The 17,498-nt window shown below is 37.5% G+C and overlaps 1 protein-coding gene across 1 annotated transcript in view; it reads right to left on the bottom strand.

Annotated features, from left to right (window-relative positions):
• The window catches only part of prkcz (protein kinase C, zeta), a 208,396-nt gene that overhangs the window by 19,599 nt on the left and 171,299 nt on the right, over positions 1 to 17,498 (bottom strand). The window contains 2 exon segments of the mRNA XM_061903119.1: positions 13,351 to 13,440; positions 15,741 to 15,820. Of these exon segments, the coding sequence (XP_061759103.1) occupies positions 13,351 to 13,440; positions 15,741 to 15,820 (170 nt within the window).

Here is a 17,498-nt window from a genome sequence, read left to right as displayed (position 1 = left end):
TACAGCAGGAGTGATCAAACGTCGGCCCACAGGACAAGTGCGGCACCCGAGATTTGACAATGTCGCTGGCTGGGCGTTTCCAAATTAATTTTAAATATTGGACTTGTGGACAACGTGGATGAATTAGGCCAATGACCATGATTTGTATGATAGAATCAACCAAACTTGATAGCTGATACTGTCACCTGATTGGCTGTTAGCGTGTCACTCCCACTGATCAGTGATCACTGATTGCTCGGATACCAGAGAGCGAGTGCCTTTGTTCATTCAACCAACCTTGCCTCCATACTTCATCTTTCTCCCCACCAAGAAAAAAATAAAAATCTGACATTTTATTGTACACGTTTCTTATTGATATGGATTACGTGTCTATCACGATATATATTGATATCGTTTTATCGCCCAGCCCTAATGACGATTACTGTAAATTCCCAAGTATAAGTTGTTACGTTTTTGACCTAAACTTGATGGAGCAGCGAATAAATGGATGTTTCTTCACTGGCAGCAATAATTAAAATAATACAAAAAAACAAGCAAAAACATTTAGAGGGTGTTTTACTGTTTGTGCTATGGCGCCATCTTTTGGATGAATTTGCTCACTGCAGGTAAAGCAGTTTTTCAATTTATCGGTAATGTTTTTTGTTTTTTTTCAATCATTGTGCTGTTCAGTTTTCCAGCTATCCACAGCGTTCCCACTTGCATGGACCCTTTATTCATCAATCCAAGCAACGTTTGTAAGTTTTACAATATAACTAAAACAATTTTTACTTACTAAACCGTCCCATGTGTTATGTCTGTAGGAGTGTTTCCATGCATACTTGTACGTGCTAGCAGGGTTAGCATTAGCTAACATGCTAACACGTTTACAAGTGTCTGTGTTAGTATTATTAACTTACAAAGTCGTTCTTTTTGTATAGTTTCAGTTTCGTAAATTCACCGTGGAGTTATCGAGTCTGTTTAGCTGATTGGAGAGCTAGCTTGCACGCTGACTTCTGTTTTGTTTGCTCGGCCGTTTTACTGCCCTGTTACAGACAAACAATTAAGGTATGTAAAACATTTACATAGTATTTCCATGTAAATAACTCATTTCACAATATACATATATACGACTTATAGTCTGGCGGAAACGTTTGACAGGTCAAATCTGAATGTAAAATATGTGTTCCAGCTCTTTGAAAAGGAGGCGTGTGTTCACCCTCATCAAGCTCAATGAAGAAGTTAGCGTGTGGAAAAGGGAATGAAAGGACGGCAGGTAAATGATATTCAGACGTGGCATCTCTTCAGAGAGAAAAGCCTCACCCTGGGGAGGCAAGAGATGAATATTCATGGCAGCAACAACAGCCTGTCAGGACTGGAGACAAGCTTCTAGTTGGAGGGCAGAGAGCGTCTCTTCTGCACCTCTCAAAGCTTTGTCAACTTGTTTTCTCGCTCGCTGCACTCAGGACTCTCCTGCTTTGATATCCTTTGGTGCCGACTTCACAGCGGTGCTCATTAACACCGACGACTGTTTTCCTGCTCACGTCGTTGCTACCTGCCGCCCTGAAACTTTGTCCCACCAGGGACACCACGCTGAAAACCACCTCGGCCTTTTAAGGAAGCACATTAGTGACGCCTTTATTGTGCAGCTGGAAACAAAAGACGGGGCTCAACGCCGAAAAAGCACAGAATTTATTAGCGAAGCTGCTGGAGAGTTGTCCCGAATTGCTGAGTGTTAAACTTTGAAGTTTGCTTTCAACTAAAATGTGAAAATACTGTAGGTTAGAGGTGGTGTACCCTTTATATTTCCGTCCATAAAGTAGTAACTCCCGTAATCAATAATAGTCAACAATACTAAACAAACTGAGCTGTTAGCTTGTTAACTGACACCTGTGTCTCATTTGCAAGTGCTGTACTGATGTGTATTATAGAGCAGACTTAGGTAGGTGGCACTGGTGTGTAGATCACGGCATGCTGCTGCAATCTGGAAGTAGTCTTTGCCATTAGCTTTTTAGCTGACAGCTGTGACCCATTTGCAATAATGTACTGTTTCGTATTATACAGCAAACTTAGCATATTTTAGGTAGGTGGCACTGGTGTGTAGATCACCATGTGTTACTGCAACTTGGAAGTAGTCTTTGCCATTAGCTTGTTAGCTAACAACCGTGTCTCATTTGCAAGTACTGTACTGACTTGCATGCCTTAGGTAGGTGGCACTGGTGTATAAATCACCCCATGTTGTAGTCCTTGTAGTGACAAATGTAAGATAAAAAGACTAGCTTTTAGAGGAAAAAAAATACTAAAAACTAGTGAAAGTATCTGTTCAAATCAATTTTATTGGTGTATCTGAAAAATACCAGGAATTGTATGTCTTTTATTAAACACAAAATATTGTTTTATGTGGGGGGTATCATAACATATAACTAGATGAGACAATTCTTGAAGGAATTGCGTGTGAATGCTCAAATGCTGAAGTTGAACTGAAATGCTGACAAATTGTAGTATGAGTGTAAGACAAGTTTAAATGTAGAAATTGTTTGAATGTTGAAGAGTTTGAGTTTCCAGGAAAAACGGAATTTGGTTTGGTAACTTAGAATAGTGTTAGTTGGATGAGTGAAATGTGTTGATGTTGGAATGGTTTGAATAGGTTATAAAAATGTGTGAATTGCGAAAGTTTAAAAGATGCACAATTTATTTTGAATGGGGAAAATGTCTCTGAAAACTGTGAATTCTCGAAAATCCGGGAATTGTTTTTAATTGTTTAAGGAGAGCACAGAATTTAGAACAGGTTGAATATTTCAGAGTTGGAATGATTTGAATCGGATGAAAAATGTTGGAATTGTGGAAATTTGAACAACGTCCCATTCATTTCAATGGGAATTTCATGGAAATTTGGGAATTTCGGGAAAAGCTTGAATTTTTGGAAAAATGTTAACACACGTCAATTTTCTGAATGAAAATGCTGCTTGGAATTTCTCAAATCGGTCGATAAATGTTGAAGTAGTAACATTTTCAATTGATAAATTCCAGGAATTTTGGGAAAACCGCAAATTTTTCCGGTTAAAAAAAACAGCTCTGTTTTTTGTCCTGATTAAGAGGAATGTTTGGATGGTGGAACGGTTAAAGTGGGTTGAAAAATGTGGAAGGAGCAGTCCTGAGGAAAAAGGGAATTCTGGGAATTCCTGGAATTTTTTTGAACTTGGGAAAATTATAGTTTGAATTTCCATGGTGAGTGGGATATGTTGAAGGTTAAAAAATGTGTAAATTTTAAAAATGGCCAATTGATTTTCAATAGAAAAAATGTCCCGGAATACCTGGAATTCTGGGAATTTTTTTAATTTGTTAAGGGAAAGCCCGCTAATCTTCCGAATAGGCTGAACAGTTTGGAGTTGGAACGCTTTGAATCGGATAAAAAAGTGGAAGGTAGAGCGCGCCAAAATCAGGAGAAGAAGATAAAGAAGAAGTAGAAGAGTAAATACATGAATTTTGGTGTAGAAAACCATATGTGTCAATGTTTTGGAACATTCACACAATTAGCGTAGTTCCCAATTTTAACATGTTTGAACTAGAATAGAAAAAAATATAGATCTTCATGCTAAAATCCCCCAGGGATCAATAAAGTACTTTCTATTCTATTCTATTCTATTCTATTCTATTCTATTCTATTCTAGTCTAAAATTAAGATGATGATGCAAAGTCAATGACTAAAAATAAGTAAATAGCTCTTAAAACTGGGGACATTTCTACAAATGACATTTCAAATCTCAGCTTGTGGCAAATATGCAGTGTAGAGCAGGCGTCCTTAACCTTTTTGACCTCGGGGCCCAACATTTCCACTACAACAATGCACACTCAAATATTAACACTGAATTAGTCTTCATTGAAACCAAATCTAACCTGCTTACCAGTTTGGCAGAGGGGTTCCAAGCATGTGGAGGCCATGTTGATATTTGTCACTTCCAAAGTTAATACAATATTTTTTTAACCTTTAGGGCCCTCCTCAAGTTTGGTGGTGGTCCTAGGAAGTTCCCAGTCATAATTTATTTTTTAAAAGTTATGTATTGTTTATTTATTTGTATTCAACGCCGATCAACTTCAGGTCTGTCAATATAAAGTTATTACATGTATGTTTACTATAAGTTGTGTGTATGATGAGTGTTGTATAAAGTAAACTATAAGTTGTGTATATAAAGTACACTATACGTTGTGTGAATGATGGGTGTTGTATAAAGTACACTATAAGTTGTGTGTGTGAATAGTGTTGTATGAAGTACACTAATTTGTATGTATGAGTGTTGTATAAAGTACACTGTAAATTGTATGTATACAGTACAGTATACGTTGTGTACTAATTTGTAAGTATGATCAGTGTTGTATAAAATACATTATATGTTGTATGTAGGATGAGTGTTGTATAAAGAACACAATAAGTTGTGTGTATGATGAGTGTTGTATAAAGTGCACTTTAAGTTGTGTGCATAAAGAGTGTTGTAAAAAGTACATTATAAGTTGTGTGTATAAAGTACAATATACGTTGTGTGTATGATGAGTGTTGTATAAAGTCCACAATAAGTTGTGTGTACGAATGTTGTATAAAGTACACTATGCGTTGTTTATATGAGTGTTAAATAAAGTCCACTATAAGTTGTGTGTTTGATAAGTGTTGTATCAAGTTCACTCTAAGTTGTGTATGATGTGTTGTATAAAGTACACTATGCGTTGTTTATGAGTGTTAAATAAAGTCCACTATAAGTTGTGTGTTTGATAAGTGTTGTATCAAGTTCACTCTAAGTTGTAAGTTGTGTGTATCATGTGTTGTATAAAGTACACTATAAGTTTTGTGTATGAAGAGTGTTGTATAAAGTACACTAAATTGTGTGTATGAAGAGTGTTGAATAAAGTACACTATAAGTTGTGTGGATGATGAATGTTGTATAAAGTACACTATAAGTTTTGTGTATGAAGACTGTTGTATAAAGTACACTGAATTGTGTGTATGAAGAGTGTTGTATAAAGTACACTATAAGATGCGTGTATGATGAGTGTTGTATAAAGTACACTATAAGTTGTGTGAATGATGAGTGTTAAATAAAGTACACTATACTGTAAGTTGTGTTTATGAAGAGTGTCGTATAAAGTACACTGTAAGTTGTGTGTATGATGAGTGTTGTATAAAGTACACAATAAGTTTTGTGTAAAATGAGTGTTGTATAAAAAACACTATAAGTTGTGTGTATGAATTTTGTATAAAGTACACTATACGTTGTTTATATGATGAGTGTTGAATAAAGTATAAAATACACTATAAGTGCTGTGTTTGATGTGTTGTATAAAGTACACTAAGTTGTGTGTATGAAGGGTGTTGTATAAAGTATACTATAAGTTGTGTGTATGAAGAGTGTTGTATAAAGTACACTACAAGTTGTGTGTATGAAGAGTGTTGTATAAAGTACACTATAAGTTGTGTGTATGATGAGTGTTGTATAAAGTACACTATAAGTTGTGTAAATGATGAGTGTTGAATAAAGTACACTATACTGTAAGTTGTGTTTATGAAGTGATGTATAAAGCACACTAAGTTGTGTGTATGATGAGTGTTGAATAAAGTACACTATAAGTTGTGTGTATAATGAGTGTTGTATAAAGTACACTATAAGTTGTGTGTATGATGCGTTGTACAGCATTTAAGTCTCATCTTAAAACTCATCTGTATACTCTAGCCTTTAAATAGACCTCCTTTTTAGACCAGTTGATCTGCCGCTTCTTTTCTTTCTCCTATGTCCCCCCCTCCCTTGTGGAGGGGGTCCTGTCCGATGACCATGGATGAAGTACTGACTGTCCAGAGTCGAGACCCAGGATGGACCGCTCGTCGGGACCCAGGATGGACCGCTCGCCTGTATCGGTTGGGGACATCTCTACGCTGCTGAGCCGCTTGAGATGGTTTGCTGTGGACGGGACTCTCACTGCTGTCTTGGAGCCACTATGGATTGAACTTTCACAGTATCATGTTAGACCCGCTCGACATCCATTGATTTCGGTCCCCTAGAGGGGGGGGGTTGCCCACATCTGAGGTCCTCTCCAAGGTTTCTCATAGTCAGCATTGTTGCTGGCGTCCCACTGAATGTGAATTCTCCCTGCCCACTGGGTGTGAGTTTTCCTTGCCCTTTTGTGGGTTCTTCCGAGGATGTTGTAGTCGTAATGATTTGTGCAGTCCTTTGAGACATTTGTGATTTGGGGCTATATAAATAAACATTGATTGATTGATTGATACAAAGTACACTATAAGTTGTGTGTATGAAGAGTGTTGTATAAAGTACAGTAAGTTGTGTGTATGATTAGTGTTGTATAAAGTACACTATAAGTTGTGTGTAAAAAGAGAGTTGTATAAAGTACACTATAAGTTGTGTGTATGAAGAGTGTTGTATAAAGTACACTATAAGTTGTGTGTATGAAGAGTGTTGTATAAAGTACACTATAAGTTGTGTGTATGAAGAGTGTTGTATAAAGTACACTATAAGTTGTGTGTATGAAGAGTGTTGTATAAAGTACACTATAAGTTGTGTGTATGAAGAGTGTTGTATAAAGTACACTATAAGTTCTGTGTATGAAGAGTGTTGTATAAAGTACACTATAAGTTGTGTGTATGATAAGTGTTTTATAATGTACACTATAAGTTGTATGATGAGTGTTGTATAAAGTACACTATAAGTTGTGTGAATGATGAGTGTTGAATAAAGTACACTATACTGTAAGTTGTGTTTATGAAGTGTTGTATAAAGTACACTGTAAGTTGTGTGTATGATGAGTGTTGAATAAAGTACACTATAAGTTGTGTGTATGATGCCTTGTACAAAGTACACTATAAGTTGTGTGTATGAAGAGTGTTGTATAAAGTACAGTAAGTTGTGTGTATGATTAGTGTTGTATAAAGTACACTATAAGTTGTGTGTAAAAAGAGAGTTGTATAAAGTACACTATAAGTTGTGTGTATGAAGAGTGTTGTATAAAGTACACTATAAGTTTTGTGTATGATAAGTGTGTTGTATAAAGTACACTATAAGTTGTGTGTAAAAAGAGAGTTGTATAAAGTACACTATAAGTTGTGTGTATAAAGAGTGTTGTATAAAGTACACTACAAGTTTTGTGTATGATAAGTGTGTTGTATAAAGTACCCTATAAGTTGTGTGTATGATGAGTGTTGTATAAAGTACACTAAGTTGTGTGTATGATGAGTGTTGTATAAAGTACACGATACGTTGTGTTGGGAGTTTGGAAATTGTTTTAGATGTAAATATGAACGGAATACAATTATTTGCAAATCATTTTAGACCCATATTCAGTTGAATATGCTACAAAGACAACATATTTGATGTTCAAACTGATAAAAAAAAAAAATGTTTTCGTCAAATAATCATTAACTTTAGAATTTGATGCCAGCAACACATGACAAAGAAGTTTTGAAAGATGACAATAAATATTGATAAAGTTTAGAAATGCTCATCAAACACTTATTTGAAACATCCCACAGGTGTGCAGGCTAATTGGGAACATGTGGGTGCCATGACTGGGTATAAAAACAGCTTCCCAAAAAATGCTCAGTCTTTCACAAGAAAGGATGGGGCGAGGTACACCCCTTTGTTTACAACTGCGTGAGCAAATAGTCAAACAGTTTAAGAACAACGTTTCTCAAAGTGCAATTGCAAGACATTTAGGGATTTCAACATCTACGGTCCATAATATCAACAAAAGGTTCAGAGAATCTTGAGAAATCACTCCACGTAAGCGGCATAGCCGGAAACCAACATTAAATGACCGTGATTGTCGATCCCTCAGACGGCACTGTATCAAAAACTGACATCAATCTCTAAAGGATATCACCACATGGGCTCAGGAACACTTCAGACAACCACTGTCACTAAATACAGTTGGTCTCTACATCTGTAAGTGCAAGTTAAAGCTGTACTAGGCAAAGCGAAAGCCATTTATCAACAACATCCAGAAACGCCGCCGTCTTCTCTGGGCTCGAGATCATCTAAGATGGACTGATGCAAAGTGGAAAAGTGTTCTGTGGTCTGACAAGTCCACATTTCAAATTGTTTTTGGAAATATTCGACATCGTGTCATCCGGACCAAAGGGGAAGCGAAGCAACCAGACTGTTATCGACGCAAAGTTCAAAAGCCAGCATCTGTGATGGTATGGGGGTGCATTAGTGCCCAAGGCATGGGTAACTTACACATCTGTGAAGGCACCATTAATGCTGAAAGGTACATACAGGTTTTGGAACAACATATGCCGCTATCTAAGCGCCGTCTTTTTCTTTTTCCCTGCTTATTTCAGCAAAACAATGCCAAGTCACATTCAGCATGTGTTACAACAGCGTGGCTTCGTAAAAAAAGAGTGCGGGTACTTTCCTGGCCCAGACCTGTCTCCCATCGAAAATGTGTGGCGCATAATGAAGTGTAAAATACGTCAGTGGAGACCCCGGACTGTTGAACGACTGAAGCTCTACATAAAACAAGAATGGGAAAGAATTCCACTTTCAAAGCTTCAACAATTAGTTTCCCCAGTTCCCAAACGTTTATTGAGTGTTGTTAAATGAAAAGGTGATGTAACACAGTGGTGAACATGCCCTTTCCCAACTACTTTGGCACGTGTTGCAGCCATGAAATTTTAAGTTAATTACTATTTGCCCAAAAAAAAAAAAAAAAAAAAAATTATGAGTTTGAACATTAAATATCTTGTCTTTGTAGTGCATCCAATTGCATATGGGTTGAAAAGGATTTGCAAATCATTCCGTTTATATTTACATCTAACACAATTTCCCAACTCATATGGAAACGGGTTTTGTATAAAGGACAATAAGTTGTATAAAGTACACTATAAGTTGTGTGTATGAAGAGTGTTGTATAAAGTACACTATAAGTTGTGAGTATGATGTGTTGTACAATGTACACTATAAGTTGTGAGTATGATGTGTTGTATAATGTACACTATAAGTTGTGTGTATGATGAGTGTTGTATAACGTACACTATAAGTTGTGTGTATGAGTGTTGTATAAAGTACACTAAGTTGTGTGTATGATGAGTTTTGTATTAAGTACACTATAAGTTGTGTGGATGAAGAGTGTTGTATAAATTACACTAAGTTGTATGTATAAAGAGCACTATAAGTTGTGTGTCTGATGAGTGTTGTTTAAAGCACACTATAATTTTTGTGTATGATGAGTGTTGTATAAAGTACACTATAAGTTGTGTGAATGATGAGTGTTGTATAAAGTCCACTATAAGAAGTGAGTATGAGTGTTGTATAAAGTACACTATACGTTATTTGTATGATCAGTGTTGTATAAAGTACACTATAAGTTGTGTGTATGAAGAGTGTTGTACAATGTACACTATAAGTTGTGAGTATGATGTGTTGTATAATGTACACTATAAGTTGTGTGTATGATGAGTGTTGTATAAAGTACACTATAAGTTGTGTGTATGAGTGTTGTATAAAGTACACTAAGTTGTGTGTATGATGAGTTTTGTATTAAGTACACTATAAGTTGTGTGGATGAAGAGTGTTGTATAAATTACACTAAGTTGTATGTATAAAGAGTGTTGTATAAAGTACACTATAAGTTGTGTGTATGATGAGTGTTGTTTAAAGCACACTATAAGTTTTGTGTATGATGAGTGTTGTATAAAGTACACTATAAGTTGTGTAAATGATGAGTGTTGTATAAAGTACACTGTACTGTAAGTTGTGTGTATGAAGTGTTGTAAAAAGTACACTGTAATTTGTGTGTATGATGAGTGTTGTATAAAGTACACAATAAGTTGTGTGTATGATGAGTCTTGTATAAAGTACACAACTCCTGACAGATGTTACAAAGGAACGTCACAACGAGAAATGACAGACTGTGTTGTTTCCAAAGCGAGCTGACATGAAATGTGGGCGTGCACAATGTTTCAAGATGGCTGCTGTTGTTCCAGGAGTTACACGTGAGCTGACAGCTGCTGGAGTCAAAGCCCACAACATCTGTCAGCAGCTGTCAGTCAGCAGGCGTCGAGCATCCTCACACTCGTCACTTCCTCGCCCCGGAGCGCGTCTTGATGCTCGTCTGCCTGTCGACAGCCAGTGACTGATCTTGTACTGAACTACTACTACTCGCCATACTCCCCATATAACTTTTTCACTTCCGATACCCATGTCTGATACCTTGAGTACTGGCCGATACCGATATTGATACGATATAAACAGGTACCATATTTGCGTTGTTTAGTAGTGTGGAATGTTAGAAAAGGTTTGATCAGGTAAATGAGTCAAACACTACAATGGTAGTTAAAATTAAAATTAATCTATTTATTATTAACTGTCTCTGCTGTCTTTAATTTGAAGTGAAGTGGTAATTGTTTTTATGAGTGACTAGGGATGAGTAATTTTGCATTTAAACCGTTGCGGTACCAATTGCAAGTATCTGGGAATCGATTTAGATACTCAACAGTACATAATTTCTGTACTTTTGTGCATGTTAATAAATGTTTTTTAAAGGGGAACATTACCACCAGACCTATGTAAGCGTCAATATATACCTTGATGTTGCAGAAAAAAGACCATATATATTTTTAGCCGATTTCCGAACTCTAAATGGGTGAATTTTGGCGAATTAAACGCCTTTCTATTATTTGCTCTCGGAGCAATGACGTCACAACGTGACGTCACCTAGGTAGTCAATCCGCCATTTTCTCAAACACATTATAAACATCGAGTCAAATCAGCTCTGTTATTTTCCGGTTTTCCGACTGTTTTCCGTACCTTGGAAACATCATGCCTCGTCGGTGTGTCGTCGGAGGGTGTAACAACACGATCAGGGACGGATTCAAGTTCACTTACGTGGAGTATGCATCGATTAGCATGGCATGCAAATCGATGCTAACATGCTATTGTCTGCACATTTTACCGGCGATGCTAAGGCAGACATGGCACAGAGATGTCTGGATATCCTGCAGATGCATTTCCAACGATAAAGTCAACGAAATCACAAAGGTGAGTTTTGTTGATGTTATTGACTTATGTGCTAATCAGACATATTTGGTCGCAGCATGACTGCCAGCTAATCAATGCTAACATGCTATTTAGGCTAGCTGTATGTATGTACATTTGTAGCTATATTTGCATCCAGCGTTTCCCTCCACCCACATTTAATGCCAAACAAACACTTACCAATCGACGGATTTAAATTGTTCCAGTGGAACAAGATGCGAAAGTCCCTCGTTTGGTCTGCACATTTTACCGGCGGTGCTAAGGCAGACATGGCCGAATAGCTTCAATAGCTATTCGCTCAATAGCTTCAGTTTCTTCTTCAATTTCGTTTTCGCTATCTGCCTCCATACTACAACCATCCGTTTCAATACATGCGTAATCTGTTGAATCGCTTAAGCCGCTGAAATCCGAGTCTGAATCCGAGCTAATGTCGCTATATCTTGCTGTGCTATCCGCCATTGTTTGTTTGTATTGGCATCACTGGGTGACGTCACAGGAAAATGGACGGTGGCTTCACAGATAGCAAAAATCAGGCACTTTAAAGCCTTTTTTCGGGATATTCCGGGATGGGTAAAATTTTGGAAAAAACTTCGAAAAATAAAATAAGCCACTGGGAACTGATTTTTATTGGTTTTAACCCTTCTGAAATTGTGATAATGTTCCGTTTCAATGATAAAATCAAATTTTTATTGAGACATTTAAAAATTAGCTGATTATAATAACTGCTGTCCAGTCATATCTGGATTTATTATCATCACATTATCATTTGCATGTACTGTCTGTAAATTGCGATTACAGTTAAAAAATCCAAGACGTTAGATCACCTTTTTGTATCCCGGGGGGGGGGGGGGCTCCTTTTTATTTATTTATTTATTTTTCTTCTTCTTTGTCATGAAAAAGAGACGTTTTTGTCATGAAAAAGGGAGGTTTTTGTGGTTGGTGCACTAATTGTAAGTGTATCTTGTGTTTTTTATGTTGATTTAACTAAAAAAATAATAATAATGATAAAATATATAGATGTATTTATTATTATTTTTTTTTAATAAAAATTCTTCTGCGGCCCGGTACCAATCGGGCCACGGCTCGGTACCGGGCCGCGGCCAGGTGGTTGGGGACCACTGCGTTAGATGGCAGTAGTGTATACTTTATGGTGTGTTTTTTTTCATTGCGCCCTTAAAAGTGTTGATACTGCAAGTATTGTACACAGCTGTGTGAGTATAACGTGCATCTTAGTTGAAGCTTTCACTAACACATATGGAGGTGTTGAAATCGCCATGTAAAATTGCTAATGGGTTGTACTTGTATAGCGCTTTTCTACCTTCAAGGTACTCAAAGCGCTTTGACACTACTTCCACATTTACCCATTCACACACACATTCACACACTGATGGAGGGAGCTGCCATGCAAGGCGCTAACCAGCACCCATCAGGAGCAAAGGTGAAGTGTCTTGCTCAAGGACACAACGGACGTGACGAGGTTAGTACTAGGTAGGGATTGAACCAGGGACCCTCGGGTTGCGCACGGCCACTCTTCCACTGTGCCACGCCGTCCCCAAATCACACACAAGAAAAGACGCTGCAGGAACGCTTGTATCGCAGGTGATATCATACACAAGTAAACACGCAGCAGGACTGCTTGTATCGCACATTATCCCACACAGGTAAAACGCTCTACACGACTGCTTGTATTGCACTTAATATTCCACACAAGTAAAGACGCTGCAAGACTGCTTGTATCACACGATATCACACACAAGTAAACACGCAGCAGGACTGTTTGTATCGCACATGATATCACACACAAGTAAACGCTCTACAGGACTGCTGGTGTCACACATGATATCACACACAAGTAAACATGCAGTAAGACTGTTTGTATTGCACTTGATATCACACACACGTAAACACGCTTCAAGACTGCTTGTATCACACCTAATATCACACACAAGTAAACACGCAGCAGGACGGTTTGTATCGCACATTATGTCACACACAAATAAACGCTCTGCAGGACTGCTTGTATCGCACATTATATCACACACAAGTAAACACGCAGTACGAATGTTTGTATCGCACATGATATCACACATTAACAAATATTAAGAATATGAATTACAAAGACAAAAACAAGTACAAGATGATACTCTCCGACTTATACAGTTGTGATAGTAACTTCATGAATTATTCTGTCACCAAAATAGTCAATTACCACTCCACATTAACTTAATGACAGTAAGTGTGGACATCCCTAATTGTATGTGTTGTGGCAGTATTTATTTGATGTATGGTATCGCATTCCGAAGATGACATGAATACATGAACACTGCAATATCGTTCTTACCTGCTCCCAATCTATATTGCGGAAAAACGTGTGCGACTTGATATCCGTGAAGCCTGTCTGGACCTGGCAACCCAGCCGCTCTTTGGGATCCTGTTGGAACCAAAACAGCAGCTCAGGAATGTGAGGCAGAGAAACTCTGTCACATGTGGATTCCTCGTTTCAGTAACAAGATGGAGGATGTCTCACATCACATTTGTTTGCGAGAGGAAGCCATGTGGAAAATTAAGAGTATTCGCACATTTTTAAGATGAATGTTTCATATATGAATATTGTCCAATAGTACTTTTACGTACACTAAAATATTTTATTTAATATATTTTGATTTGTGTGTTTAAATCAAAGGTGTCCAAAGTGCAGCCCGAGGGCCATTTGTTGCAGCTAATTTGTTCAATGCCCCAGGGCACAATTGTTAACATTTCAATATTAGCATTACCTTTTTTGCTAAATTTGCAAGTATACTCCTCGGCGTCAAATATTTGGTTACTTGACACATGATACCTGTTAGCATGTTAACTTTAATATGGTAGCATTTTTAAAGCTAATTTTGACTAATAATACAAGTTAGCATGGTTGCTTTTTTCTTTTTTCTTTTTTTTTTTAGCTAATTGTGTAGGTATAGACTTTAGTCATATTTTGGTACTTGAGGCATGCTAATGTTACCATGCTAACATATTTTTCAGGTACACACCTTTGCAAAAAATATTTTGGTGCTTGACACATGTTACAGTTAGCATTTTAGTATGCAAACTTTCACAATGTGAGTTAATCAGACCACTGACCCTTGAAAGTATTTTGACACAATAGCACAGCATGTACTTATATGACAATCCAACAAGTCAGTCTTCCCTAGTTATGGTGCAAATAAAAATGCAACTAATATAAATGATAACACACATGGTCACAGAACTTTGTGGATATCACAAAAAAAACTTCCAAACACCATTAAAATTTTCAAAATTACACCCTTTCAAAAGCATTACAAAGCATAATGGGAACAATGTAGACCACTCTCCACACGTATCGATGTTTTGCGCATTTTAGCTGCTTAATATTTCTAATTGATTACAAAACTTTAAGAAAGTCATCACGGAAGTAAACAAGGCAGGAGTCGAACTTTCACATACTCTTAATATACAATTATATTAAATATATATTAATCCATCCATTTTCTACCGCTTGTCCTGTTTGGGGTTGCGGGAGTGCTGGACCCTATCTCAGCTGCATTCGGGCAGAAGGCCACATCCATATATTAATATGTATATATACAGACATATATATATATATATATTTATTTATATATATATATACACAGACATATATACTGAATATCTCTCTCTCTCTCTATATATATATATATATATATATATATATATATATATACATACACACATATAGTATACACACACACACACACACACACACACACACACACACACACACACACACACACACACACACATATATATATATATAGTTCATCAATCAATGTTTACTTATATAGCCATAAATCACAGGTGTCTTAAAGGGCTGCACAAGCCACAACGGCATCCTCGGCTCAGATCCCACATCAGGGCAAGAAAAAACTCAACCCAATGGGATAACAATGACAAAACCTTGGAGGGGACCGCAGACGTGGGGGACCCCAAAGGGTATAAGCGGTAGAAAATATAGTTACTTTACATGCTTTCGGCCCACAGCCAAACATTTTTTAGCCCAATGCGGCCCTTAACTCCAAACGTTTAGACACCCCTGGGAGATAGACCTGAAGTCGATGGAGATTCTCTAGCATGGATTCTCAAACTTTTTTCACCAAGTACCACCTCAGAAAACACTTTGCTTGCCACACAGGTCAATAGCATCAACAAAGCTCACCTTTGTGCATTCACACACAGTATAAAAGTTTTAGTGGACAAGGAGGAGTGGCGTAATGACCAACATTAAAATACTGTACCGTAGTAGGCCTCAGTATTCATTAAAAATAAAGCAGAGGTTGTATTTAACAAGTAGATTTCATATTGTTTTACCACTGTAACATTACACACAGTTTGAACAGTAACAATGAATATTTCATTAAGTGATTCTTTGGCGTACCACGAGATGAAGCCCTACTACAGTTTAAGAATCACTGATCGAAAGTTTTCTGCATTGAATGAAAACAATGTATATAGGACTTATTTTTCACGTTTTTATTACTGACACCCTTGAGAGGAGCCCTAAAGGTTAAAATAATTCTATAGACAGTGTTGTATTGTTTTTGAAAACCCGTAATATCAAAATGGCCCCTGATGCATGCTTTAGACTTTTCAGTGCTTGGCCCCCGGTGGAAGAAATACACCGTGACATGCTCAGCAGAAAGATGCGTGTCTTGTGCGTCACGTGTAAAAACTCACCTTGTTCAAAAAGCCCTTGAGCACGCTGGCAGCTTTCACCGACAGAGACCTTGGGATGCGAATGGGCTTCTCCAGAATAACTGTGGACAAAAGAGAAAGACGGCAACAAAGGGGCGGGAGAGAGAGGAAGGGAAAGGAGAAGGACAATGGCGAGTGAGGAGGAGGATTCACAGTCACATCATGTCTGCTGTGTGGGCTTCCAAAGAAGGGATGGGATACGTTGAACTCGGCTCTGTTCATCCTTGCCATTCTCGCAACACACACGCAGCATCAACACTCTGTCACTAATTATCCTTCTTTTCCTCTTAGAGTGATTAGTACTTCACTTAGACCTTTGTTTATCACGAAACTGCAAGGGCATCATCACACCGATATTATGGATCCTCCTACCTGATACCGATCGCCCATGAGTGAGATCGGATGATACCAATCTCATGTGTTAACTGTAGAGATGTAAAAGATTATTGGCATTTTGACGTATATCGGTATCTGCCTTTTTTTATTTTCAAACAGCCACAACATGACAACATCAGTAGATACAATGGCAAACGGGTAAATGGGTTATACTTGTATAGCGCTTGTCTACCTTTTTTAAGGAACTCAAAGCACTTTGACACTATTTCCACATCAACCCATTCACACACACATTCACACAATGATGGCGGGAGCTGCCATTCAAAGCACTAACCAGGACCCATCAGGAGCAAGGGTTAAGTGTCTTGCTCAAGGACACAACGGACGTGACAGGGATGGTAGGATAAACACATACAAGTATTTAAAAAGTAGAAAATAATCACCACTGCTCAAGCATCAGCACGTTTACAGTGCTTGAGTACGGTTTTCTTTTAACCAGAGTCCAATAACCATATTTTCCCAAGCTTTGAACCCTGCGGTTTATGAAATGTTGCAGCGAATTTACGGATGTCTCTTCGCTAACGGCCAAAATGTTTTGTATTCAACACATCGTTTTCATAAAACACAGACAGAGACACCAAAAAGGTGTGTTGTTGTTTGTGCCATGCCGCCATCTTTTGTGTGAGTTCGTTCACTGAAACTGTATTTCCTGTTTCGTTCCTTGAACCGGATGTACATCCTGTTTCGTCTACTATTAGGGTCCATAGCATTTCTGCTTGAAAGAATTCTTCGTTCATTTTTTCAAGCAACGTTTGTAAGTTTTATAATATAACTAAAACAATTCTTACTTACCAAAGCGTCCCAAGTGTCATGTCTGTTGGAGTGTTTCCATGCATATTTGTTGGTGCTATCGTAATGTAAAGAAGCTACCGTCGTCAACACCCGTCTGAGTGTCTGTGTTAGTATTATTACCTTATTATGGCATTTTTTTTGTGTTGTTTCAGTTTCACAAATTCCTCAGTAAATTCACCAAAACGTCGCTGTGGAGTTATCGAGTCTGTTTAGCTGGTTGAAAAGCTAGCTTGGACACAATTAAGGTATGTAAATAAACATGTACAAAATATTTCATACAAGTAGATATATGCAGATTATGGTCCAGTGCGGCTAATATTTGTAAAAATATTTATTTTTGCTTAAATTTGGTGGATAGGGCTTAATTACCCTTAATTACTTTATAGCTCCGCAATTTGAGAATTAATTTAAGAATAGAAATGACTGTCATCAACAATCGTTTTCCCCAAATATGATATGATATCTGGCAGGGCTTTCTCTCAGTCTTGCAGTGCTGGTCGCTTGGAATTTTTCGCTATACATACAATTAGCTGATAGTCCAGGGGTTGGTAA

This window comes from Nerophis ophidion, linkage group LG06, assembly GCF_033978795.1.
Source record: "Nerophis ophidion isolate RoL-2023_Sa linkage group LG06, RoL_Noph_v1.0, whole genome shotgun sequence".
Lineage (NCBI taxonomy): Eukaryota > Metazoa > Chordata > Actinopteri > Syngnathiformes > Syngnathidae > Nerophis > Nerophis ophidion.
The sequence above is the reverse complement of the archived record's forward strand: the minus strand, read 5'-3'. Positions and strand labels throughout refer to the sequence as shown.